Genomic DNA, 24724 nt, shown 5'->3' on the forward strand with positions numbered 1-24724 from the left:
CTTTCGATTTCGATTTCTAATTCTGGGGTGTGCTATTCCTCTCCGTCGGTGTTTGTTTGTCACTTGCACAGATGTAGGATAAACATACCGAAATCAAAAACACAAAACGCCACCATAGAGAAATAAAAGGACGAAAATCCACGACAGCAGCAGCGTCTAACACTCCGTGGGTTCCCAAAAGTCGATTATTAACAGGCATAGTGATGTAAGGGTGGATGTGTAGCAATAGACGGATCGATTTCATTTCAGAAGGCCGAGGAAATGTTAGTGGTTCTTCAGATTCACCATCTTCTTCGGATGGTAAAAAATCTCCGCAAAATACTTAGGAGAGAGACAGTGATAGGGAAGAACGGTGATTTCTTATTAGAAGGCGACAACTGGCGACATGCAAATGGATTGTGGGAGCGACAAATGGTAGAAGATAAGGCAAGAAACCACCGCCAACACAGATATTACCAAGGCCGGATTAAATAATAAAAAACAACAAAAAGTGAAAGGACAAGAAGAAGCAAAGAGGAGAAGCTGAAGGACCAAAAAAAGTAACACAAATTTAAACGTTAAAACCAGAAAGCATGAAAACTATAGGGACCGAAAGTGCATGAAGCCCCCTTTTTACTGTTCATAAGGAACAGTTTATAATATATATATATATATATATATATATATATATATATATATATATATATATATATATTTAAGATTTTAATATTTTGTATATTATATTATATTATTTCGGTTAAAATATTAAATAATTTATACTTTTATGAATCATATTTTCAACCATGATTTTTTTTATTTTGTGATAAAAATAATAAAAGTTAATTTCAAATAATTTTATTTTATTTTAGTGATGACTAGAAACACATTTTATGTTATAAGCTTCTTTAACCCACACCTAAATTCTAATTTATTTAATTTTTTCGTCATTCTCATCCAATCCTACCTTATTTTTATCATATTTTTAAAAATATGAATAGTATTTTGTCAAATATAAAACAATACTTTTCATTTCTAAAAAAAATAGAATTGAAGTTTTAATTGTTAATTTTAGTTGATATTTTATTTTACATATTTCTAGTTTATTTTTATCTACTCATTATAATTTCAATATAATATTTAATATTGGTATTACATTGTTATAGAATAAATTATATTAATTAATCATAAATATAAAGTTTTATATTTATGTATCGAATTCATATAGGAAATTAAATACAGGTAATTCCAAAAGAAGTTGCAAAACATGGTATATCTTACAAATACGACAATAAGTTCGAGGATGAACATTATCTTTACATGTCAGTTGAAGTTGCAAAAGAAGTGACATTGATAGAGATTGAAACAATAATGGATAAAAACGTCAATTCCAATAATTTCTTGTTATGATATAATATATTAAAGAAAAAGAAACTCACTTCAAAATGCATAACTTGATTATCTATAAGAAATTATTTCAACACATAAATATGTTTTAGTTTTTTCAAATGTAAGTGTAATATTTCTAGAAAATGCATGTTTAATGATTATTTAAAAGTGTATTATAAATATAGTCTTATTTATTTAATAATTTTTTTCAATAAATAGTTTTTATACAAATTCATTATATACAAACAAGTAATTTTGTCATAGTTTTATGACAACATAACTTATAATATTATTACAATGAGAAAAAATAGAATATATATATATATATATATATATATATATATATATATATATATTCTATTTTTTCTCATTGTAATAATATTATTAATTAGTAAAATTATGTTTAACAATCTATGTAAGTTACAAAAAATAAAATATTGATAGAAATATATATTTGGAATAAAAATATAAAGATGGAGATTAAACACTATTTACCTTATCTTTTACACTATTTTTAGAATAAAATAATAATTATTTTTTTTACACTATTTTTGGGATAAAATAAAAATGAGTTGGAAATGATCTAATACTATATTATGATTACTATCCCCTCCACTTATATCGTTTTCTTTTAATTTTTCAAGTACTTTATTTAGTAATTATTATATAATATTTCTTAGATAACATTTTACTTATTATCTGTTTTAGTTTAAAATAAAGATTATAAAAGTTATAAAAATAAAATAATTAACTATAACACAACTTTTACAACAATACCTTAAATAAATATTAATGAAAATTGAAACATAAAATACAAAAGGTGTTGTTAAAGATATATTAGAAAACTTTTTAATTAATTTTTTTTGAACCAACAAATATAATATTAAAAACCAAAATCTTAGGTAGTCACCTATAATTAATTTTTTTGAACCAACAAATATAATGTTTGTATTAAATACCATTAGTGCAGTTAAATGCATCAATGAGTTTCCAATTAATACTAATATGATTAATATAGTAATGAATAAAGAAAAAACAATCTTTGATGCATTTAATTGCACTAATGGTATTTAATACAAACATTTGTTAACATATATTCTTGTTAATTTATGATCGAAAATCTTAGGTAGTCACCTATAAATCTTGCTCCAAATAGATCACAAACACATAATTTTGTAAACGGTTGTTCCGACTCATTGTTGAAGTCTTGAAGATAAAATACAAGCAAAGCAATGAAGCTTTTTAACATATTTGGCTTTGCTACAGCTCTATTACTTATTACAACATCAATTGCAACAACGACATCGAGTAATTTACATATATAATTTTGTTTTGCTTGAATGTGTTTTTTTTTATAACATAAGTTATGTAATATATGTTGTCACGTTGTTTAGGTGATGGGAAAAATAAGATGAAGATGGTAGTCAAGTTATGTGATGTGAATCTGACATGGACAACCGGTTGTTGGAAAGAAAAATGCAACAATTATTGTCATTTCTGGAGGAAGAAATACTCATGGGGAACATGTTCGGATGCTCAAACGTGCAAGTGTCAATGGATTTGTTCATAATTTTTGAAGCTTATTATGTTGGTATATTTGATTGCCATGAATAAAAATTAGTTATGCATGTTAAGTTTTAAAAGATTGGCGGTTGTTTTGATTGATTCTACTTCAAATTTGACGATCAAATAGTCGTGACAAGTTTGATTGATCTGTTTTAAATAAATTAGTTCGAGTTGTATTTTATATGAATAAGGATAAAAATGAATAATTAAAAATAGCCAAAAAGTAGAATGACGATGGGTATGTTTTCTCACCAGGTTTTGAAATTCTTTAGGAACTTGAGTTTTTAATTAGTTTTTCTAAACAACGAATTAAAAAAATGTTTGAAAATACGAGTTTAAATTAAATGTTGATGAAAAATAAGAAATAAGTTAGTTTTTTTTTTTTAACAAAAACTCAAATTTAAACCCAAAAAAAAAAAAAAAAGTGTTTGAATGTACGAGTTTAAATGAGATGTTGATGAAAAATAAGAAATATTCATGAGCATTTGCCCAAATTCATCCAACGGTATGATTAGGTAGGGGGAAACTATGCACAAGAACTTTTATTCGATCCGTATACCCGTTTTAAAATATCCACATCGGATAATCTGTTATATAGTTTTGAATCGAATACCTTTAAAAAATGAATCTGTATTTTTATCCAGCTCGATAATTTGGTTAAATCTAATCCTGATAAAAAAAACGTTTAATTCCAGTTTTTGTGCACGCCTACGCTTGTGTATTGACAAATATACAAAATAAAAAATAAAAAATAAATAAAAGAAAAAACGTAAAGTGACATGTTACTGTTCTTTTGATAGAAAAATTGTTATTAATAATTGAAAATTGTAATTATATTGTTATTATGGATTTGTGTCTACTCTCATCGTCTGGAGTTATATTGCTAGGTAGTGAGTTGTTCTTATTCCGTTTTCGGTGGATACATTTATTCGGTGGAGTATTTGTCTTCTTTGGTGGGAATCCAGTGCAAGTGTTTTTGTCATTATCGAGTTTTGGGTTTTGTTGAATTTCCGCAATATTCATATAGATGGAAAGGTAAAACCGAAAATTTTTAGACATTTTTTTATGACATTGTAGCTAATTTTTTTTTTTTTTTTTTTTTTTTTGGGTTTCTAATAGGAAGAAAAAAAAAATGCATCGGGGGTTCTTGGTTGCAAAACCGTGCTCTAGTTTGTAAAACTTGGTAATTTTCTAATTTGTTTTAATTGGTTTTATTTTTTACTGTATTTCTGTCGTTCAAAAAAGAAATCTTGTTATTATGTTGTTCTTAGGATAAAAAATCTATAATATATGTAAAGCATTAAATTAAATGATATGATATTCTTTTCAGTGGGGCACCAAAAGTCCAAAACCATTGTATTCAATTTTATATTACTACGATAAATTCATATTTTTTTGGACTGAAACTACTAGAGCATTACTAGTGTTACTCTATGTACGGAATTTGAAATTTTGACTCAAAATTTACTTTGTTAAGACTAAAAGCTTTGATAGGATTGAACTTGAGAAACATTCTATTTTGAATGGCACATTAAATGTTTCACAAACATGTTCAAAATTTAAACTTGTTATATACACATTAACAAAGAAAAAAAAAACATTTTCAGAATTTAATATCCAATACTTACTTATAATGAAAATGTTGTATTTATATTTATAATTTATGAATTTATGAATGTCATGTGTTCCAAATTCCAATCATTATGAATCATAGACCTTAGACTCACGATCTAAAATTAGAAACTAACCAAAGGATGGATGTTGATCCCGCAAGAATCTCTAGCCCAAACAAATTTCAATTCTCAATTCATATTTACACTTACCATTTTCCTAAATTAATCATCTCAAATCTAATAAATGTTCTTCATTTCTTCTTTTATCAATCCTTCCATTCACAGCATAATCTAACGATTTTCCAGAAATATGAGAGAGATTGTAAGCATACACATCGGCCAAGCCGGAATTCAGGTCGGCAATTCCTGCTGGGAGCTTTATTGCCTCGAACACGAGATTCAACCCGATGGCTTCATGACCAGGTTTCTCGTTTTTCTTCAAAATCATCAAATCTGTTGATACACAGAAACTAAAATCAACGATTTCCAGGATTTCTTATTGTATTTGTATAGATTGATTCGATTTGTTATTTCTTTTCTAAATCGATGAATGTATCCTTGAAATCCATGGATATCATATGTTAATTTGTGTTTAAAATTAGGGTTTGTTACTGAATTTTTTGTGAGATTTGTTGGCAGCGGCGAGTCGCAGCATAGCACCGGCGACGATTCGTTCAACACGTTCTTCAGCGAAACAAGTTCTGGAAAAAACGTTCCGAGAGCTGTATTCGTGGATCTGGAACCGACTGTGATTGATGAAATCCGCTCCGGTAGCTACCGGCAACTCTTCCACCCTGAACAACTTATCACCGGCAAGGAGGACGCCGCTAATAATTTCGCCAGAGGACATTATACAGGTAACTCTTTAGCCTTTTTGTATTGGTTTTCTATTTTATCATGGAAGAAAAAAAGCTTTCTATTTATGTAACTTTAATGATACAAAAAATTTTGAAGATTCGTTATTTTAATTGAAGTGGATTTTTATTTTTATAAGTAACTAAAAATATTGTTTTATTATAACTTATTTGGATTTTGGATGTGTGAGCTTATGGTTGATTAATTGATTTTTTTTTATGTTGGTCATAAAAGGTGTCTTGTAGTTTTTTTTTTTTTTTAAATGTATTGACTTTTGTCATAAAAAAATTGTACATGTTCCAACAAAAACTACATTTTTCGACCAAAATTACAAAGATCATACATTTATTAAGGGACCAAAAATAATCATTATCTAAACACGTTACAAAAAATCTCAAAAGATTACTAGATTTATAAAAACGAAGTGTTCAAACTAATCACAACTATTACATAATTGATCAATGTGAACACAAATTTGTGTGCAGTGGGAAAAGAACTTGTTGATCTATGTCTCGATCGAGTTCGAAAGTTAGCAGACAATTGCACCGGTCTGCAAGGATTTATGGTTTTCAATGCAGTAGGTGGTGGGACCGGTTCAGGTTTAGGATCATTACTTCTAGAACGTTTATCCGTTGAATACGGCAAAAAGCCCAAACTCGGTTTCTCAATCTTTCCATCCCCCCAAGTTTCAACTGCAGTTGTTGAGCCTTTTAACAGTGTGTTATCAACTCACTCACTACTCGAACACACAGACGTTGTTGCATTACTTGACAATGAAGCAATATATGATATTTGTAGGCGGGCTTTGGACATCGAAAGGCCATCTTACACGAATTTAAACCGTTTGATTTCTCAAATCATTTCATCATTGACTACTTCATTGAGGTTCGATGGTGCAATTAATGTTGATATTACAGAGTTTCAAACGAATCTGGTTCCATATCCTAGGATACATTTTATGCTTTCTTCATATGCACCCGTGATCTCAGCTGTCAGAGCCCACCATGAGCATAACACAGTGTCTGAGATCACGACTGCGGTGTTTGAGCCGTCGAATATGATGGCTAAATGTGACCCGAGACATGGGAAATATATGGCGTGTTGTTTGATGTATCGTGGTGAAGTTGTCCCGAAAGATGTTAATACTGCTGTGGGGTCCATCAAGAACAAACGTACTGTTCAGTTTGTAGATTGGTAGGCTTTTTCTTTCGTATTAACTATTAACTATTTAAAGCAAAAAAGCAAGCGCGTTTAATGAAAAAACTAAGCAATATAAAAAGTTTCTTGATTTATATTTCTATAAGTAAATTGTGATTTTTTTTGAAGGTGTCCAACGGGTTTCAAGTGTGGAATCAACTACCAGGCACCGACAGTGGTTCCTGGCGGCGATCTTGCAAAGACAAGGCGAGCAGTGGCCATGATAAGCAACAACACGGCGGTGGCTGAAGTGTTCAACCGGATTGACCATAAGTTTGACCTTATGTTTGCAAAAAGAGCTTTTGTGCATTGGTATGTGGGTGAAGGCATGGAAGAAGGTGAGTTTTCAGAAGCACGTGAGGATCTTGCTGCTCTTGAGAAAGATTATGAAGAAGTTGGTCAAGATGCTGAGGAGGAAGGAGGAGAGGAAGAAGAGGAGTAATCATCCCATGTGGCTCTCACCTTTCAAAACTATATATATTTTATTTGTTGATTAAATTTTATATTTTAGAGTTCAAATATGCACAAAATATAAATCAAGTTCTAACATTGTATTCTTTTTTCCCACGAGTAATGTGGCTGATGAGTAATGATGTTTGTCTCCATATCATGTTGTATACATAAAATCTATTGGTTTTTTAGTCAAAATTTTTTTTTTTTCTGAAATGAATGTTCCCTTCGCCACCATCGTCGGTGTCTTTGTGTGACATTATCATAACAGACAGGACATTGTTTGTTAGGGCCCAACTTGTTTATCCAGTTTGATACTGGTTTTTATTCATTTAGGCCGAAGTCACTTTAGGTTAATTTTGAAATTGGAAAACAGGAATGTCGCTTGAGTTTCTTGATGAGCAATTGCCAAATGGCAATACACATGAAACGAATGGCAACGATTCACATCTTTGATAAGTGACTAACAGGTAATCGTCTCAGTCTAAATGTCTCATACTCTCATTTGGTTTTAAGAATCACAATCACAATCACAATCCAAATTTTATAGTCGTAATCACGAATTTATAAACCTTGTTCTCAGTTCTTGTCTTTACTCTTCAGTCTTAAAAAGTGACAATCATCTGCTTTTATGTTTGACTCTTCTAATCTTCTTTAATATTAATCAAAATTCAACTCAATAGTCTTTTTAAATCACTAAATAGGCATGTTTCTATTCTAACTTTCTATCTTTCTCTGATTCAATGGCTATAAATTATAATTGACTAATTTCTAAAGTATTTCTCTTTAATGAAGATTTTTACATTTCTGGCTTGGTTACTCAAGACTCAAGAACATAATTTGCAATATTTAGCTATTAACATGCCTTCTGGATTTAGCAACTAGCAATTCACAAACATCACATGAGTTTTCTTTTTCAAAAATGTACTTTATTGTTAGTTCATTTGATTGTGAACTTGATTGTCGGTGAATAATTGTAATGTGTTTGTTTTTTGTATTGAAACTAGAGTAGATTGTTTTTAAGCACACTTTGTTGATATTATACATGGAACATCTGAAAATGGATGAACAAATTATAAAATCTAGTAAGTTTATAATAATTCGGCTTATTGGTTGGGGTATTTTATCAAAAAGAAACATTTCTTTTTGATAAATCATTTCTTTTAGAAGGCATGTTTTCATTCTGTCAGAGCCTTATAAATCATTCATGCTACAGAATCATTCTTGTTGCCAAACAGGTAAGTCGAAGAAACAACCTAAAGTTTGGTGTGAAATAATATTTTAAAAGACATAACAAAATTATGCAACATAAAAAAAAAGCAAAATCTCTAACATATAATAGTTGATTAAAGCATGAAGCAAAAAAAAATTACATAAAATCTAATGCAAGATCCATGATTAAACATTTGTTTTCATAGTTTTTCCCCGATAAAAATGTGAATAACACTAACCAGAAAGAGTATGGTGATGATGATGATGATGATGATGATAATACTTCCTCAACGATTGGCCTTGGCAACTCTCTCAATCTCATCTTTCTTCTTAATCGCATAGCTACAACAAGAACAGATGAACAATGAATACATAAAATACGAATAAAATAAATAAATAGCAATTTTTTGTTTCGGGGATTCAAATATTCAACACATACCTGTTTGAAGAGCCCTTAGCAGCATTAATGAGCTCATCAGCAAGACATTCAGCAATGGTCTTGACATTTCTGAAAGCACTCTCACGTGCACCGGTGGTAAGAAGATAGATAGCTTGATTGACACGTCTTAGAGGTGAGATATCAACAGCTTGACGCCTCACAACACCAGCAGAACCGATTCTTGTTGCATCTTCTCTTGGTCCACTGAACATCATCAGTTACAATCAATCAGAAACCATGGAAATGTAAGGATGGTTGAAAAGAAGTAGAGTGAAACTGTAGAAGGTGATTGATTGTGTACCTGTTGATGACAGCATCAACGATGATTTGAATGGGATTAGCATCAGTTAACAGATGGATGATTTCCATTGCGTGTTTGACAATGCGAACAGCCATGAGCTTTTTACCATTGTTTCTCCCGTGCATCATGAGAGAGTTGGTTAATCGTTCAACGATTGGGCATTGAGCCTTCCTGAACCTCCTTGCTTGGTACCTTCCAGCTGTGTGAGGCATGTAAATTGGGTGCTTTGATGCGGTAGCAGTGATGTAATCCTCTACAGAAAGATCGGGAACCTGTTCACATGACATAGTTAACTCGCATAATATTTCTAAACCAACCAGATCGAGATTGAAATTCATGAGCTAGAAGTACAATACGATGAGCTTAACATGACACAATTGGTGAAGATATTAAAATGAATCGATGATACTTAAGCAGTTTACACACACGAATATCTACTGAAACATGTGAATTTGGCTTAATCGGTTAAGAAGATAACCTGAACGTCGTCGTAAGTCCAGCGGTTAAAAAGCAGGACCTCGCTGCGAGCCTTCCCGTCTTCAACAATAGGTGCGACGGCCTCCATTGCTAACGATTCTTACTCAAACTGTAAAGCAAAAGCCTTCGTGATTAGTGTGTTAACATGAACACGAAAAATACTGGATTAACTCGATCAAAATTGAACAAATTTGGTGAAACGTGTTGTCGTAGGTACATGGATTAAACAGATCGAAGAGGAAGAGTTAGCAAACCTAGAATCCGGGTGTGAGGAACAAAGCTGCTGGTTCTAACCTAAGCTCCGCTTCAGACGACGAAAGGGGTGATAAAACCCTAATTGGTTGTATATAGTATGCTTGTGGTCAGTGAAGGCTTGATTATTGGGCTTGACTTGTAGGCCCAATCACATGGTTTTTTAGATGGAGATCAATAGGTCATTCCATTATCCATATAGTAGTAGTAGAGTTGAATTTCCGCAGGCTTGACTAAAATAATTTGGGCTTTGCAAAAAAATTAAACAAGTTTGATGGTGATTCAAGTATGGTGGTAATCTCGATAGGACACCGTCCGAAATGTAAATAAACGGGTTTAGATTATTTTTTAAGTTGGCCCGTCTTTCTCACATAATAAATAAATCGTGTTTGGATTGGTATGTATGCTTAGAGGTCAACCCATTAACCCATTAAACCATATTAGCTTCAAAAACATATATACCAATTTGAGATGACAATTCTCCCAAGAATAAAAACAATAAGAGTTTAAACAATTTTACGTGTCTTTTCATATCTTCAAAAAGCAAATTAAAAATAAAAAATAAATAATAAATAAATAATAAATAAAATAAAAAACAAACTAGATATGAGGAACTAATGTTGGTATTGTAACGTCCCAAAAATTAGAGCTAAAAAATTCATTTTTATTTAAAGAGACCATCAACCAAACATTTCTTGTGAAACCATATTGAAATCAAAGTATGTTAATAAACATCCAAATACATCAAGTCCATTTGATTTCTGGATACATGTCAAAGCTAATGGGAGCATAATTGTTATGTTGATATTGCAAGTTAGTAATACTACTTGTAGGGAACAAAGTTTTGTTTGCGAATTGCAAAGTTTAAATATTTTTGCTATAGTTAGACTTAAGGGAGATGGTGTTCATACTTCTTTTCGAATCTAAAGGTTTAGATCAAATGGTTTAATAGAGCTTAGTCTTGGACATTTATGAATGTCATGTTAAAATAATTTAATCTTAATCCTAAACCCTCTAGATTTCGAAAATGTAGGGTATAGGATAATTATCCAATTAAACAACAATTATCCAAACAAGGAACCCTAAAACCGTACGGTAATTTCGAAATCAAGGGATGGAGCTAGGGTTTTTCAAAACCCTAACCCTCTTTTTGATTAGGGTTTATGGAGGCTAGGGTTTTTCGAAAACCCCTCAAACCAAAACCCTAAAAACGAAAACTTTGGCCTTTAGGGTTTAATAGCTATAAACCCTAATTTGCAATTCAACTCTTATAGCAATTCAAATTAAAACATAACCAATGGCTCTGATACAACTTATGGGTTTTACGTAAAGTAAATAAACTAGAAAACAGCTCCAAAGTTCAGATGCAGCCTACTTTGGATCTGTGTTTTAATTATTGAACATATAACTTTGAATTGCAAAACAAAAACTCTAAATAGGGAGGCTATTTTCCGAAAACAACTAATTAGGGTTTTTAGAATCACATACCTTTCAATTGTTATAGTAACAATTGGTAATCCTCGATCTTGATCTTCTTGGAAACCTAGCACCACAATTGTAATTCCTTTAATGGAGTCACACCCAAGAGCTAGCAAGAAGGACAATGTGTGTGTGTATATATATATATATATATATATATATATATATATATATATATATATAGAGAGAGAGAGAGAGAGGTTGTGTGTATGTGTGTGTGAGGATGAGTACGTAATTTTCGGCCTAGGTTTCTTTTAGAGAATGAGTACTGAATCTGAGAGCCATAGGGTTCCTCTTATAGTTGAAGCAGCTAGGATTTCAGAGATAACACTAATGTTCTTTTTCTTATGGCCCAAGCTAAACCATAGACCTTTACTAAAGCCCTTCGACGAAATCATTAGGGTTTCCCCTAAGAATTTCGTCCACCTCCTCCAAGGAGGTTCTGGAGCCTTCCATCTAACTATTTTAATAATTTCAAACTAGTCCTTGTACTTCATAATTAATATAATTAACCCCAAAATCAATTCTAATTAGTTTATGGTTAACTATTAATCAAACATTATGATTTATAATTAATATATTAATCTCATAGTATATTATTAAATCATTTATATTAATTTATTAGTCTTATAATAAATTAATCTCTCTCCTTTCATAATTTCATTGTCGAGTTGCTAGGTTTGAGGGCAACTGTAACACCCAAAGTTTTAAAGGCCAAGAAGGGAAAGAAAAGCCCTAATTTTAAGGGTCGACTCGGCGAGTCCAAGGAGGGACTCGGCGAGTCCGAGCGGGATCCGGGTCAAGGTGTAAGTGGCCAACTCGGTGAGTCGGCCAAGTGGACTCGGCGAGTCTGTTCTGTGCGAGGAAAACCATGAATCCGGGACTTTGGGCGCTATTTAAGCTTCTTATTCTCTCCATTAGGGTTCCTTAGAGCCTCCCTTGTTCAGAAAACGAAGCCTAAGCCTCCATTGTTGTAAATTCAAGCTTCCAAGTCATTTTTGGGTAATTTAAAGGAAGAAGAAGGAGGGGAATCAGTAAAGCTTCAAGGATTTGCTTCAAATCTGGAGTTTGTGGAACCTTTCTGAAGTATTGAAGGTATTAAGTCATTTCCTTCCCTTAGATCAAATCTTGGTTGTGAGTTTTAGGGCTTTTAAGCCATGATTAGCCACCCTTATGGGTTAGAAGCCGGATCTGGAGTTGCTACTTCAGATCCAAGTGTGTTATGGTCTGGAGAAGCATAAAGTATCAGCCATTAAGTCGATTTTGAAGCCCCTTGGCCTTAAACCCTAGTTTATGGCATATTTTGCCTAGATCTCCTTCCCTACACGTAAAGTTTGCAACTTTACGTGTGGAATAGGCTTGGGAAGGGTAGATCTACAGTTTGGAGTCCATGCATGACTCTAAAATCCTATGCATGTAAGGAAAACTGAAGGGACTCGGCGAGTCCTTTGAGTGGACTCGGCGAGTAGCATGAAGTTGTGGAGAAACTCGACGAGTGGGATGAACAACTCGTCAAGTCGTATGAAGATTGCCTTGTACTCGGCGAGTCAGGTCGCGAAACCCCAAATCCTTCGAGTTGAGACTCGAATCAGTGAGTCGGGTGGAGACTCAGTGAGTTGGACAGGTCTAGACTCAGAAATCGGTAGACTCGGCGAGTCATGGACTGACTCGACGAGTCGAGTCACGAATGGAAGGAATCTGAACATTATGAACTCGGCGAGTCAGTAGGGTGACTCGGCGAGTAGGGTTGACCTGGAAGGTTGACCTTGACCAGGATTTTGACTTGGACCAGGGTGGACTTGGTTGTCTTTCGGGGGTCAGTTAGACTCAGTGTTGCATTGATATTGGTAATTCGGGGAGCAAGGGGATCAGGAGTTCCGTGAGTTGTTGGGAAGCAACTAGTGAGATCATCAGCAAGTTCAGCCATTGCAGGTGAGTTTCCCTTTGTGTGAATGGGTCTAAGGCCACAATGCCGACCCATGTAGTTATGAATAGAAGACCCGGGGGTTAGCCCTAGGCACAGTATGCTAGTATTATTCTCAGGACGAGGTCCAGTAATAGCGGGCGGGTGCCCAAGGAATTGTTTATATGATAGTTTATACTTGTTGTCTGTGTGATACATGTATGTGCCTGGTAGGGAGGTGAGTGGGGGCGAGGTCTCGTATCTCACCAATAGCAGAGTGTGGATGGGGTTCCATATCTCATTAGTAGCAGAATACGGGCGAGGCCCAAACTAGAATAGGAGTGAAAGTGGGCTAGGCCCGTACCTCACTACCATTAGTAGCATGGACGGGGTTCCATGACTCATCAGTAGTAGGACATGGGCGAGGCCCAGGATAGGCGAGGCCTTAGGACAGAACCAGTTGCATGTGTTAGTTATGTGTTGTGAAATGTTTATGTGTTATTATTTGTTGACGGGCGAGGCCCTGTGACAGGCGAGGCCTAAGTAAAACCGATCTGTATCCGAGCGGGGCTCGAAGCCAGGCGGGGCCTAGAGCGGTGAGGTCGTTGTAGCGAGCGAGGCCCGAGGTAGGGGGCGAGGCCCGAGATAGGGGGCGTGGCCTAGTATGTGCAATATGTGGTTATGCATGGTATGTGGTAGGGTGGGTAACTCACTAAGCTTCGTGCTTACGGTTTTCAGTTTTGGTTTCAGGTACTTCCGGTAGCGGAGGGAAGAGCTCGAGGTGATCGCATGGCACACACCATAGATTAGACAGCCTGGGAATGTTTACTCTGATAATGAACATGTGTTTTGAAAACTTATACTTATATTATGTTTTGGAATGATGACTTTACTTTAAGTGATGATTTATTAAAAGAAATTTTGGGTCTTAAATTTTGGGTCGTTACAGCAACCCAAAAGGATTGTGCTGCTTTCAATTCAAGTACATATCAATTATAGTTGTGGGCTTAGACACTTAAGCCAACATAAACACAGTGAGGAAACTTACCTCAAGATGCATAATCTCTCATATAAAATCTCAGTCTGCTGGTCAAGAACCCCCACCCCCTCCCCCCCACTCCCGCACTAACATCATCAAATAATATCCAACTAATAATTGGATCTCGACACATAATCAAAAATCTAAGATTATTTGTAAATATGTGGATTTTCGTGATGATGAAAATGGCTGATTTGGGTTTGTTCTTTCTTGATTATCAAAATAGAAACCTACAAATCAAAATTGAAAGAAATTGATTTGAGTTTGTTCTTGTTTGATTTTGTCACACCCCAAAACCGGAACGGCGGAAACGTTATGGGGTGGATGATGTCATGTCAAGTATCACAACACATGCATTATAGTAATCAAAGTACAACAAAACATTGCATTAATAGTAATAGTTCCACATAGTTTACATAACAGGGTATCAAAGTAATACAGAGAATTGTAATAAGAACAGCATGGTACTAAGCTATATTCATCAACAGCTCCGGGGATGTACCTGTCTAATGCTAAGCTGAGAATACAAGTTATTTGAAAAACGAGTATCAACATTTTTACAAAATGCTGGTGAGTTCATAAGTAATTAGTGACATTTTATTCAAATAACTTTATAATGTAGTAGTTTAAGAGTTTACAGTGTATTAGAGTTCTTTCCAGAAAATCCTATATTTTCTTTAATAAAAGCAGCCTTCTACCAAGACTGGACGGAGTTATGTGGTAAAAAGTAGACTCTAGGAGAGTATCGAACGAACGATACGCCTGGTTCCGTCTAACAAATGGAGACACAGACCCCAGAAGGTACCAAATGAAAGGTACAGCTGGTAAGGTCTGAAACAGTGAATACAGACCGCAGACAGTATCAAATGAAAGATACATCTTGCAAGGTCAAAACAGAGAATACAGACTGCAGATAGTATCAAATGAAAGATACATCTTGCAAGGTCAAAACAGAGAATACAGACCGCAGATAATATCAAATGAAAGATACATCTTGAAAGGTCAAAGCAGAGAATACAGACCGCAAACAGTATCAAATGAAGGATACATCTTGCAAGGTCAAAACAGTGTGACTCTGAAAATAAGTTACCAACATACAATGTAAATTGCCGGTGAAATACCGTTACCTTAAGGCCATGAATTATAAGGCAACCAAGGATACTCGTAACCATACTAACCAACACTAAAGTACCTGACGCCCTACAAGCGTCTATAAAATATGTCAGTTGTCACCCCTTGGCTTGGTGGGTCGTGGACTGTAACTAGCTGTCAGGGTGCGGGGGTGTAAATCCCGTATAGATCTATACACACAATGTTCGCTCTCCCTACAGGAGACTCTGGTTACCAACTAGACGACGGAGAAGGCCGTGTCCCGAAGATGCATCCCAAATAGTGGGTAGAGACTTCCAAATAGTGGGTAGTGTGTCTTTAATGTAAGTATTGAACTAGAGGTAGAGACTTCCAAATAGTGGGTAGTGTGTTTCTAATGTAAGTGTTGAACTAGAGGTAGAGACTCGTAACTGAACTGACTAGAGCATACATGTACGTCTATACTCGTATACATAATATGTAACTAATGAATCAAACAACCTTCGGACGGCCATCCGATCCCACCAGACCACATCTCAACGAAGAAAAGGAAATAGGGCGGACGAGCCTTCCTAAGACTTTCAAATCATTATTTATATGTACCTATACAAGCACAAACATACATCTAACTACGAATGAGTATGTATTAAGTAGAAGTGATTTTTGTGAAGTAGGAGTGTCTAACGAGTGAAGTAGGAGCGGTCGCAAGTGAAGTAGGAGTGTCGAACAAGTATAAGCATATCACAAAGTAGAAGCGACGATAAGTGAAGTAAGAGCGTTTATAAAGTATAAGCGACTACAAGTATAAGTGAAATAGAGACAATAACCGGTATAAGCGTACCACGAAGGAATTGCGTTATCAAGTAGGAGTTTTAAATAAGTAAAGCGAAGCAGTAGTAACAAACAAGTAAAAGTATACGTCGTAAAAGGGAACTTCGATGAAAACCTTGGAAAAACCTTTATACTCAGGGAGAATCACATTCGATATTCTTTGGTAAAATTAGTTTGAAAAACTTTATAAATCCTTGGAACCTTTATAAACCAGTTTAAAATGAACTTAGATAAAACAATATAAGTAAGGGTTTTGAAACAAATGAAAACCTTTTTGAAACCATCATAGTATCCTACTCGGTAAAAAGTGTACAGTGTGGTAAAATTCTGTGCATGCGGGTTATCAATCACATGTGATCGATATGATAACTGACATGTTTAACTTGTATTCCCCCCTATAAACATGTAACAACATTTAAAAGGTTCATTCAGGGGTATGAACTCACCTGATGTAAGTAGGTCCGACGGAGGTGCCGGTTGGGTATTCGGTGTCACGTAAAGACTTGAACACACTCAATGACCTATTTAACATGTGATAACATATGTTCACATACAATTAGTATATTTAATACTAATTAAACAAATATACGCACTCAAAAGGAGCGGAAAACACTTTGGTTAAGTGTTTAGGGTTTCCCGGGTAGCGTCTAAAGGTGTGTATGGCTTAGGAATGGAGTTTACTATCTGAGAGTAAACTCTCAATGCTATGTTTACGGCCTAGGGACATCTCACCATGAGTTTACGGCTGTAAACTCATGGTGAGGGGTTCTAGTGTGTTTTAAGGCTTCTAACTTGTTCATGGAATTATTCTAGGTTCAAAACTATATAGTATGAATGGGTTTAAGGTCTATAAGGGCATCATTAGGGAGTTTACGGCCCATGAACCATCCCTAAGGGAGTTCACGGCCGTGAACTCTCATTCCTTGAGTTTAATGAAGTTTTAAGCCCTTAATTCACTCCTAGCATTTTATGGTAATAGTCTAAGGCCATTTGGGGGACAAAAACCAACATTTTGGCATCATTAAGGGTGTTTACGGCCTTGACATGTGTCTGGGCTGTAAACTCCTTTTAACCCCTTAAATCTTTGTGTTTGGATGATCTAAACCCGAAATAGCAAGCCCCTAATTCATGTATAAGCCTAAGGGTGGTTTGGGAGTGTGTTTAGGGCATTTTGACAAGGTTTAGAGGTGTTTACGGCCTAAGCATGTGCTTGGGCCGTAAACTCTCTTTTATGCCCTAAAATCCTATGTTTTGATGATTAAACACTCCTAGACAAATTCCTTAATTGGTTCCTAGGCTCAATGGGACAAGTTCGGGTCATTTTGGCCACATTTAAGGGGTTTACGGCCCTAGAAATTTCTTGGGCCGTAAACTCCTCTTTGACAGCTTATATGGTTGAATTTTGGGGTATAATCACAAGTCATAATGTTTAGAACAAGCTAGGGTAAGTGGACTTACGATTTGGAAGCGTTTGGTTGCGGATTCGGGTAAAAAACGAGTCTAGAGAGAGAGTCTAGAGAGAGAGGGTGGAAAAGGCTCAAATGGAATTTACTCCCCCTTATATATGGGTGGGAGTTGGAGCTTAGTGATATTCTACCCAATACTGTCATTTAACGGGGTTGTTGGTCGCACCCGATTTAGTGGTTGTAATAATAAAAACTAACTTTTCCAACTAAATGGAAATGTGTATTATGAGTTTTTATTTCTCTTATCACGACTGAACGACATAAATAAATGAAATATTTATTTAATTGGCGACCTCTAATTAACGAAACTTTTATACAGTGGAATATTCCGTTAACGATAACGGGGTAATATAACGGAATAACTTTGGGTTGTCACAAATTTATTTGTGGAAATCGAAACTTAAACCTCGAAACCCTTATTATCGTGATCTACTATACAAAAACGAAGAAAATACACACTATATTTGATGAATGTATCACATAAAATTAGAAAGGAAGAGTAGTGCTTCTGTAAGATTATTTGTAAATATGATGTTTTATAAATTCAAAGTTCACAATATCTATAAATAAATAATTATATGGAAGAAAGTTGTGAATTTATTCTAAGATATACTTTGCCTTAGTCGAGTAGTTGTGTGATGTAGTTGCTAATCGCATCGGCGACGCATCTTTCAGCCACTCCATCTTCATCCTTGTAGCCTCTGCATACAAATCACTATTTAAGTGCATAGAAAATTAGAAATGGTGGACCGGAAAAGCAAGAAATAATCACCGGTACCATTTCCCACTTATGATATATTGGTAAGTGCAAGGGGTATCAGTGTATTGAAGCGATACAGATTTGGGACCGAAGATAACTTTCAATGCAACTATTAATGTGATTATTCCAATTATACTGAGTATCATCCATGTAACGATCGTGGTCGGGATTCTTACTCTTAGATCTAATATTCAAATCACTAGAATTTCGATAAAAGAACTTTATAGTTCACTACAAAAAGAATGATCATTGACAATCTCAAAAATATGATTTTTAATATCAAAATATATAGAATAACTGTCCCCATTACTATCTTTCACTAACAAAGTATCATAAGAGAAAAAAATTCCGAATGACCTTCGACGGCCAAAAAAAGATCAGCACTAAATCGTCTACACTAACAATCCATCATTCTCCCCCCAAACAACGATTTTAGTAAATAACCAAACATGATACTTGGGCTAAGCGTCAAGTTGGTTATTTTTCTTACATATCCTCCTCCCGTATGAGTGTGATTTTGTGCTCCGATTCAAGAGAGATAAAGGGATGGGACCGGTGGATTAAAGAGGTGGGACCCATTGTATTGTCATAACAATATAAATAGTTATAAGAAATAAATTAAATAAAAAAGAAATTACCAATGACACAATAGTCTTTTTATATAGTGCATGGACTAGCCATACAACGAAAACATACTATGGTGTCTGAGTTTAAAAAAAAATGTTAGGATCCAATTACACAAATTACCTTAAACAACAGGGACCAATCTTGTAATTTACTCTAAATTAATGAAAATTTGATTTTTCTTTTATAACTCAACCATCGGAAATCTGTAAACATAAAAACTGCCTCCGGCTCCTTCAACATCGACGGACACCTTCTTCCTACACCATTAGCCGGCCATCAGACCTACCATCGCCGTCGACCAGCAGCGCATCTCCGCCGTCAGCTCCTCTGCGCCGATCTCTTCCCCTCGTCCCCGACGGTACGTCTATTTCTATTTCGATTTCGATTTCGATTTTGACCTAATCTACAACAGTACCTCGAACCTAATTTCTTCCCTTTTCCTGTCTCTTGGCACCACCTTAATACTGATTTATTGATTAATCTGCACCACTACCTCGATTTTGAGTTTAACCTAATCTGTACATTGTCTTGCTTTGTTCCAGTTCTATACACCAACTGTTAGAGAAAAAAATAATTCAATAATGGAAGCCAGTTGGTTGAATTTCTGAATAACTGATCTTCAAATATGATGCTTGTAATTACGAAATTCGATACATCTCATGAGTTTCTGTCTAGTGTTTATTAGTTTCACTTTGGCGAACATCTATATCAACTAATCAGAATCTGATCCCGTATCCGATTTAGAACAGCAGACATATCAATGCCTGCAGAATCATGTATTTTTGGCCAATTCGATGCAGAAAAAATATGATGGATCATGGATGCTTATGTAGGCTTTAGAAACTGATATCTTCTTGTCAACTTAATTGACATTCAGGATACATTTAATGTATTTAAGTCTATCCATAATCATTTAACAGAAGATTGAATTATTGTTTTTAGGACATGTATATAGGGTTCTCTTAAGTTTTAACTGACATTTTTATTTCAGGAAAACCTACTGTAAATGGCAACAGCAACTTATCCACCTCCTCCACCATATTACAGACTCTACAAAGATTATGAACAAGACCCCACCTCTGCTCCAGAACCTCCCCCTCCTATTCAAGGAACTTACCTCTTATATGGTGCCAATTACACTGTAAGCTCATCTTCTTAATAACAACATAATCAAATAGTATATTTTCATCATACACATTGTCAAATTTGATTCTTTTATATACTAATTTTGTTTGTAGACTGATGATGTATTGCCAAGTTTGGAGGATCAGGGTGTTCGCCAGCTGTACCCAAAAGGCCCAAATGTTGGTATGTTATAATTCCATTTTCTTTCTGTTTTTTTATTTTTCCATAATTGGTAGTTGCATTTTCGATTAATTTAATTAATTTTATAGATTTCAAGAAGGAATTGAGGTCACTAAATAGGGAATTGCAGCTGCATATATTGGAGTTAGCTGATGTTTTGATAGAAAGGCCATCACAATATGCAAGGAGAGTGGAAGATATTTCTCTTATATTCAAGAATTTGCATCACCTTCTTAATTCATTAAGGCCACATCAGGTAGAATTATGTCTGATTAAAATTTTAATTAACTTAATTTGTTCTTATTTCAAGACCAATTTACTTAAATACCCAAAATACCCCTTTTTTCAGGCGAGAGCAACACTTATTCACATACTTGAACTTCAGATACAAAGACGAAAGCAAGCTGTGGAGGACATCAAAAGGCATGTTTTGTACATTTCATGTCAACACAAATAGACCCTTAGTTTAAGAAGTGTTTGTATGAATAAAATGATTTTTCATATGAAGTATTCCATTATATACTTTTTCTCGTAAGTCTTATTTTTATGTTTGACTTTTGTAGGAGGAGAGAAGAAGCACAAAGACTTCTCAAGGAGGCACTTGGGACATTGGAGGGACAATAAAAATAAAAAATGTTTAACTACCAAATCAACAAGTGTAGTATTTTTTTTTTGTGCACTAGCACCTAAGATTTCTATGGTTGTAAATGTTTCACATGAGTCTTTATTTTTATTATACTAGAGTATATTTTAGAAAAGGAAACCGAGCATGTTAAACCCTAATTTTGTTTCTCATTATCTGTTTCATTACAAAAGATGTTGAGACATGGTAAGACAGGTTGAGTTCTAGTGGTTGTATGTTTGATGACGAGACGAGGACATTTATATTTTTTGCAAAGATCAAGTGGTTCCATCTTTTTGGGTGTGATGAAAATTTACAGTTTTTGTTTCATTAACATCAGTCTGACTATCAGCTAAAGTTAAATACATGATAAATAGAAGAGAAATTAAATATCCTTCTACTTTTCTTCATAATTATCTTCTTACACATGTGAAATGATGACAAATATCCAAAAAATATAACTAATTTTATTAAAATATAACACGTGTCATCATTTTATATAGAGATTGATCATCTTAGAGGAAGTATGCGATTTGAGGATTGTTCGAATATTTGAGCTATGCAAAAGACCAAGTTGTGCATAATTTTATATTCTTTTGGTAGATATTTATAATGTAAAAATATATTAATTGGATGATGTTGAACTTCATTTTGATCCAATGGTATTATCGTTAGGTTATTATGACTTTATGATCATGTGGTTAGATTGCCTATGATGGAGATGAAGTGGGGGTGATTTATCATTAGCGTATTTTTTAGTGTCTAAATTGATGATATCAGAACCTGGTGGACTATAACTGCCAGGAGTTGACATTTAAAGGGGTGAAAATAGTCATATCGTCTAACTTTAAGCCACGTAGAACCTTAGAAGTTTCTGGAGACAAAGCTGACCCTAAAAAACTCTGTTGCGTGAAATTTAATCAGTTGAATCGCTGCGGATTAAGGCACGGATATAGCTCGATCGATTTTGCTGCAGGTATTGTTCTAATGTTCTTCGTCATAGTTGTACGTAGTTGGTGATTTATTTTTAAGCGTATGTATTTTCTCACATTTGGAATTTAATTGCAATTTTGTGTATGATGATATGTTCTGATAATCTGATGAAATGTTTCTATTAATTAACCGTTATCGTGATCGCCTTGTGATTGTAATCTGTAGGTATTTCTCTGATTTCTTCGTACTTTAGTCTTATATGATTTGGATCTTATTTGCAGTTCCACATCAAAAATTTTGTTAGATCAATCGCTATTTTTGTTCATAGTTTATACGCGAAATACATCAATCTATTCACACTTGTAATTATTCGGTTTTAGCGTTTCGTAAATTTATGCATCTATTCCCTCTTTCAGTTTCATCCTCACGTATTGATTCTCATAGTTATTACCTCGAATGTATCAATCTTTTCATCCTTGCTATTAGCCTTTGCGTTTACTGAATTTTTACGCTTGTATTCGTTCTTTGTCTATTTCACATCGCTTTTTGTTAGATCAACAGCATCCATCTCTTTTCATGCTTGTTGATTGCTGTTTTAGGTCCATTACATTGCAGATTAGATTTTTCATTTTTGTGTTTGAAAAACACTAAATTGAGGATTATGAGGTAATTGTAGTTCATTGCAATCAACATTCTTTAACATATATTGGCTACAGGGTGAAGCATGAGGGGTAGAAGTTACAGCTACAGCCCTTCACCACCAAGGTACCATAGCAGAAGGAATCGAAGCCCTAGCCCAAAGCGTCATGCTAGAGATCTTCCTACTAGCCTATTGGTTCGCAACCTTCGCCTTGATTGTAGGTTCGTTCCAACATTCTTTCTTTTTTGTGATAAATATTTGAAATATAAACCAATGATCATCAATCATTTCACAAACTCATTGTTTGCAGACCAGAAGATCTTCGTGTGCCATTTGGAGAGTTTGGCCCTCTGAAAGACGTTTACTTGCCACGAGACTACTACACAGGGTGAGCATATTCTTAACTGAATATTCGTTTGTTTATTACAAGTGTTGAAGACAAATGAAGTTAAAAAAGATTACCATGAAGACTGAAGAAAGTTGGTTATAAAACATAGTGAAGAACTTCACATTAAAAATGTAAAGGTTAGCATTCGTTTTTGATGAAAATATTTGGCTCAAGCTTTTGCCGGATATTGAGCGAATTACAAAACAAAACCATTATATTTTGGGGTTTTACCATTTATACTTTCGATCCTACATATGTTTTAATTTTATAATATTTATCTACAGAGAGCCACGTGGATTTGGTTTTGTTCAATTTCTTGATCCAGAAGATGCTGCAGAAGCCAAATATCAAATGGATGGTCAGATCCTTCTTGGTAGGGAGCTCACAGTTGTGTTTGCTGAAGAAAACAGGAAGAAGCCTTCAGACATGAGAGCAAGAGAACGTTTCAGGTAATAAAATTATTAATATCAATATTTATTTATTTATCCAATGAAAATTAACGTCTGAATAAATACAGAGGCAGATCTTATGATCGTAGAGTGTCTTCTTCTTCTTCTTTCAACCGTTATTCTCGTTCCCCGCCACGTGGCAGATCATATCACCATTCTCCTCCTAGACGCCGTCATCATTACTCAAGGTAGGCAGTTTAATGTGTTGTGATCTTGACACGTAGGACGGATTTAATTTAATTTAGTTTTTGTCACGTAGTGGCATGTGATAAATAATCTCTGCCACGTGGGATAGAATACATGTCTACCCAATTAAAACGCAACAACATGTAATAACAGTTGGTTTTGAATTTCATTATTGAGAAATTGACATTAAGTGTTTGATGAGTTGATGTGTTTGGATATGGAATAGGTCAATCTCACGAGACCGAAGCTACAGGGACAGATACAGGTCTTATTCAAGGTCTCCATATGGTTCCAGGAGTCCAGAAGGTTATTAGTTGACAATTAACAGAGTCTTTAATTTATGGATTATGAAATTCCGTTATGGAATCTGGATGTTGATTTTACGTGAACAACTTGATATAATATATATATATATATATATGCATTTAGACTAGATATCTACTTTTTTAGAACTTATTTTTGTCTCTTCAAAATTGTAGAAGACATTTAAGATGTGCCACAACTATAATATCTCCATCTCGTTTTTTTTTTTTCTTTTAATTTTATTTTAGTAGGATAAGTTTTATTTTTAAAGGATACAAAAAAGCCAACAAAAACAAATATGTTCTGGTTGTTTTTATGGGTCCATCGTTATATTTCATCAGTTTTGCTGGTTTAGAATTTTGTTATGTCGAGCATTTTAACATTAGTTTATTTTTTACTAGTTGTGAGATTAAGTATTATATGGGTTGATTAAAAAAAAGTTAAATAAAAATGTTAAAATATTTGAGAGTTTTAAATTTATAAGAAAATAAAAAAATAATGAATTGTTATAATGAAAATGTGTTTTATCTTTTAAATTTGAATAAATAAAAATTTTAATGAACTTTAATTTTGGAAATTTTAAAATTAAAAGGTAAATTCATTAATAAAATTGATATCTATTTATTATTTATTACATTGAAATATTATGTGAAATTTAATGAAATATAAAAATTTATAAAATGGCATGTAGAAAAAAAAATTAATTTAAATTAAATAAAAAATAATATTTAACAAATTAAATAAAATTATGATGAACGGCAAAAAAATAATATAATTATTTATTAGAGCTTGCAAAAAAAAAAAAAACTTATAAACTAGTTTATTTATTTTAAGAAAACTCTGTTTAGATTAATGTTTTAACTAGTTTATTATATAATTTAGGGCAAATTACACAAATGGTCCCTATGGTTTAGGGTAATTTGCATGTTTGGTCCCTAACTTATTTTTCTAACTCGGAAGGTCCCTACTGTTTGTTT

At 33.9% G+C, this 24724-nt stretch overlaps 4 protein-coding genes across 6 annotated transcripts; 3 read left to right on the forward strand and 1 right to left on the reverse strand.

The window, feature by feature from the left end:
* Nucleotides 1-4575: 4575 nt before the first annotated feature.
* LOC145036044 (tubulin alpha-5 chain-like) lies at nucleotides 4576-7220 on the forward strand. Of its 2 annotated transcripts, XM_078984533.1 has the most exons (5): nucleotides 4576-4967; nucleotides 5184-5401; nucleotides 5885-6593; nucleotides 6726-6846; nucleotides 6932-7220. In XM_078984533.1, exons 1-5 carry the CDS (start codon nucleotides 4855-4857, stop codon nucleotides 7091-7093), a joined length of 1323 nt encoding a protein of 440 aa, XP_078840659.1. In that variant the 5' UTR covers nucleotides 4576-4854; the 3' UTR covers nucleotides 7094-7220. The 2 variants fall into 2 exon arrangements, with proteins under 2 accessions (XP_078840659.1, XP_078840654.1); XM_078984528.1 differs by having other exon boundaries at nucleotides 4595-4967; nucleotides 6726-7207.
* Nucleotides 7221-8355: 1135 nt separating this feature from the next.
* Nucleotides 8356-9844, reverse strand: LOC145036054 (small ribosomal subunit protein uS7). The gene is made up of 5 exons (XM_078984537.1): nucleotides 9730-9844; nucleotides 9477-9584; nucleotides 8999-9270; nucleotides 8698-8901; nucleotides 8356-8600 (listed from the first exon to the last, which is right to left on the reverse strand). The coding sequence occupies exons 2-5, from the start codon at nucleotides 9561-9563 to the stop codon at nucleotides 8546-8548; spliced, it is 618 nt and encodes a 205-aa protein (XP_078840663.1). The 5' UTR covers nucleotides 9564-9584; nucleotides 9730-9844; the 3' UTR covers nucleotides 8356-8545.
* Nucleotides 9845-19121: 9277 nt separating this feature from the next.
* Nucleotides 19122-21009, forward strand: LOC145036062 (mediator of RNA polymerase II transcription subunit 7a-like). The gene is made up of 6 exons (XM_078984546.1): nucleotides 19122-19279; nucleotides 19913-20062; nucleotides 20160-20229; nucleotides 20316-20482; nucleotides 20576-20649; nucleotides 20790-21009. The coding sequence occupies exons 2-6, from the start codon at nucleotides 19928-19930 to the stop codon at nucleotides 20848-20850; spliced, it is 507 nt and encodes a 168-aa protein (XP_078840672.1). The 5' UTR covers nucleotides 19122-19279; nucleotides 19913-19927; the 3' UTR covers nucleotides 20851-21009.
* Nucleotides 21010-21693: 684 nt separating this feature from the next.
* On the forward strand, nucleotides 21694-23877 carry LOC145036070 (serine/arginine-rich SC35-like splicing factor SCL30A). 2 transcript variants are annotated; one of them, XM_078984552.1, is made up of 6 exons: nucleotides 21694-21824; nucleotides 22498-22642; nucleotides 22732-22809; nucleotides 23094-23258; nucleotides 23327-23446; nucleotides 23671-23877. In XM_078984552.1, the coding sequence occupies exons 2-6, from the start codon at nucleotides 22506-22508 to the stop codon at nucleotides 23756-23758; spliced, it is 588 nt and encodes a 195-aa protein (XP_078840678.1). In that variant the 5' UTR covers nucleotides 21694-21824; nucleotides 22498-22505; the 3' UTR covers nucleotides 23759-23877. The 2 variants fall into 2 exon arrangements, with proteins under 2 accessions (XP_078840678.1, XP_078840683.1); XM_078984557.1 differs by lacking the exon at nucleotides 21694-21824 and adding an exon at nucleotides 21859-21881.
* Nucleotides 23878-24724: the final 847 nt, after the last annotated feature.

This window comes from Lactuca saligna, chromosome 1 (genome assembly GCF_052625555.1).
Source record: "Lactuca saligna cultivar CGN05327 chromosome 1, ASM5262555v1, whole genome shotgun sequence".
Lineage (NCBI taxonomy): Eukaryota > Viridiplantae > Streptophyta > Magnoliopsida > Asterales > Asteraceae > Lactuca > Lactuca saligna.

Coding starts and splice junctions, on each gene's coding strand:
- LOC145036054 (XM_078984537.1), bottom strand. CDS start 9,563: ATGGAGGCCGTCGCACCTATTGTTGAAGACGGGAAGGCTCGCAGCGAG. Junction 9,271..9,476: donor GGACTTACGACGACGTTCAG/GTTATCTTCTTA, acceptor TCATGTGAACAG/GTTCCCGATCTTTCTGTAGA. Junction 8,902..8,998: donor GTTGATGCTGTCATCAACAG/GTACACAATCAA, acceptor GATGATGTTCAG/TGGACCAAGAGAAGATGCAA.
- LOC145036044 (XM_078984528.1), top strand. CDS start 4,855: ATGAGAGAGATTGTAAGCATACACATCGGCCAAGCCGGAATTCAGGTC. Junction 4,968..5,183: donor CCCGATGGCTTCATGACCAG/GTTTCTCGTTTT, acceptor ATTTGTTGGCAG/CGGCGAGTCGCAGCATAGCA. Junction 6,594..6,725: donor ACTGTTCAGTTTGTAGATTG/GTAGGCTTTTTC, acceptor TTTTTTTTGAAG/GTGTCCAACGGGTTTCAAGT.
- LOC145036062 (XM_078984546.1), top strand. CDS start 19,928: ATGGCAACAGCAACTTATCCACCTCCTCCACCATATTACAGACTCTAC. Junction 20,230..20,315: donor CCCAAAAGGCCCAAATGTTG/GTATGTTATAAT, acceptor TTAATTTTATAG/ATTTCAAGAAGGAATTGAGG. Junction 20,650..20,789: donor GCTGTGGAGGACATCAAAAG/GCATGTTTTGTA, acceptor TGACTTTTGTAG/GAGGAGAGAAGAAGCACAAA.
- LOC145036070 (XM_078984552.1), top strand. CDS start 22,506: ATGAGGGGTAGAAGTTACAGCTACAGCCCTTCACCACCAAGGTACCAT. Junction 23,259..23,326: donor AGAGCAAGAGAACGTTTCAG/GTAATAAAATTA, acceptor GAATAAATACAG/AGGCAGATCTTATGATCGTA. Junction 23,447..23,670: donor CGCCGTCATCATTACTCAAG/GTAGGCAGTTTA, acceptor GATATGGAATAG/GTCAATCTCACGAGACCGAA.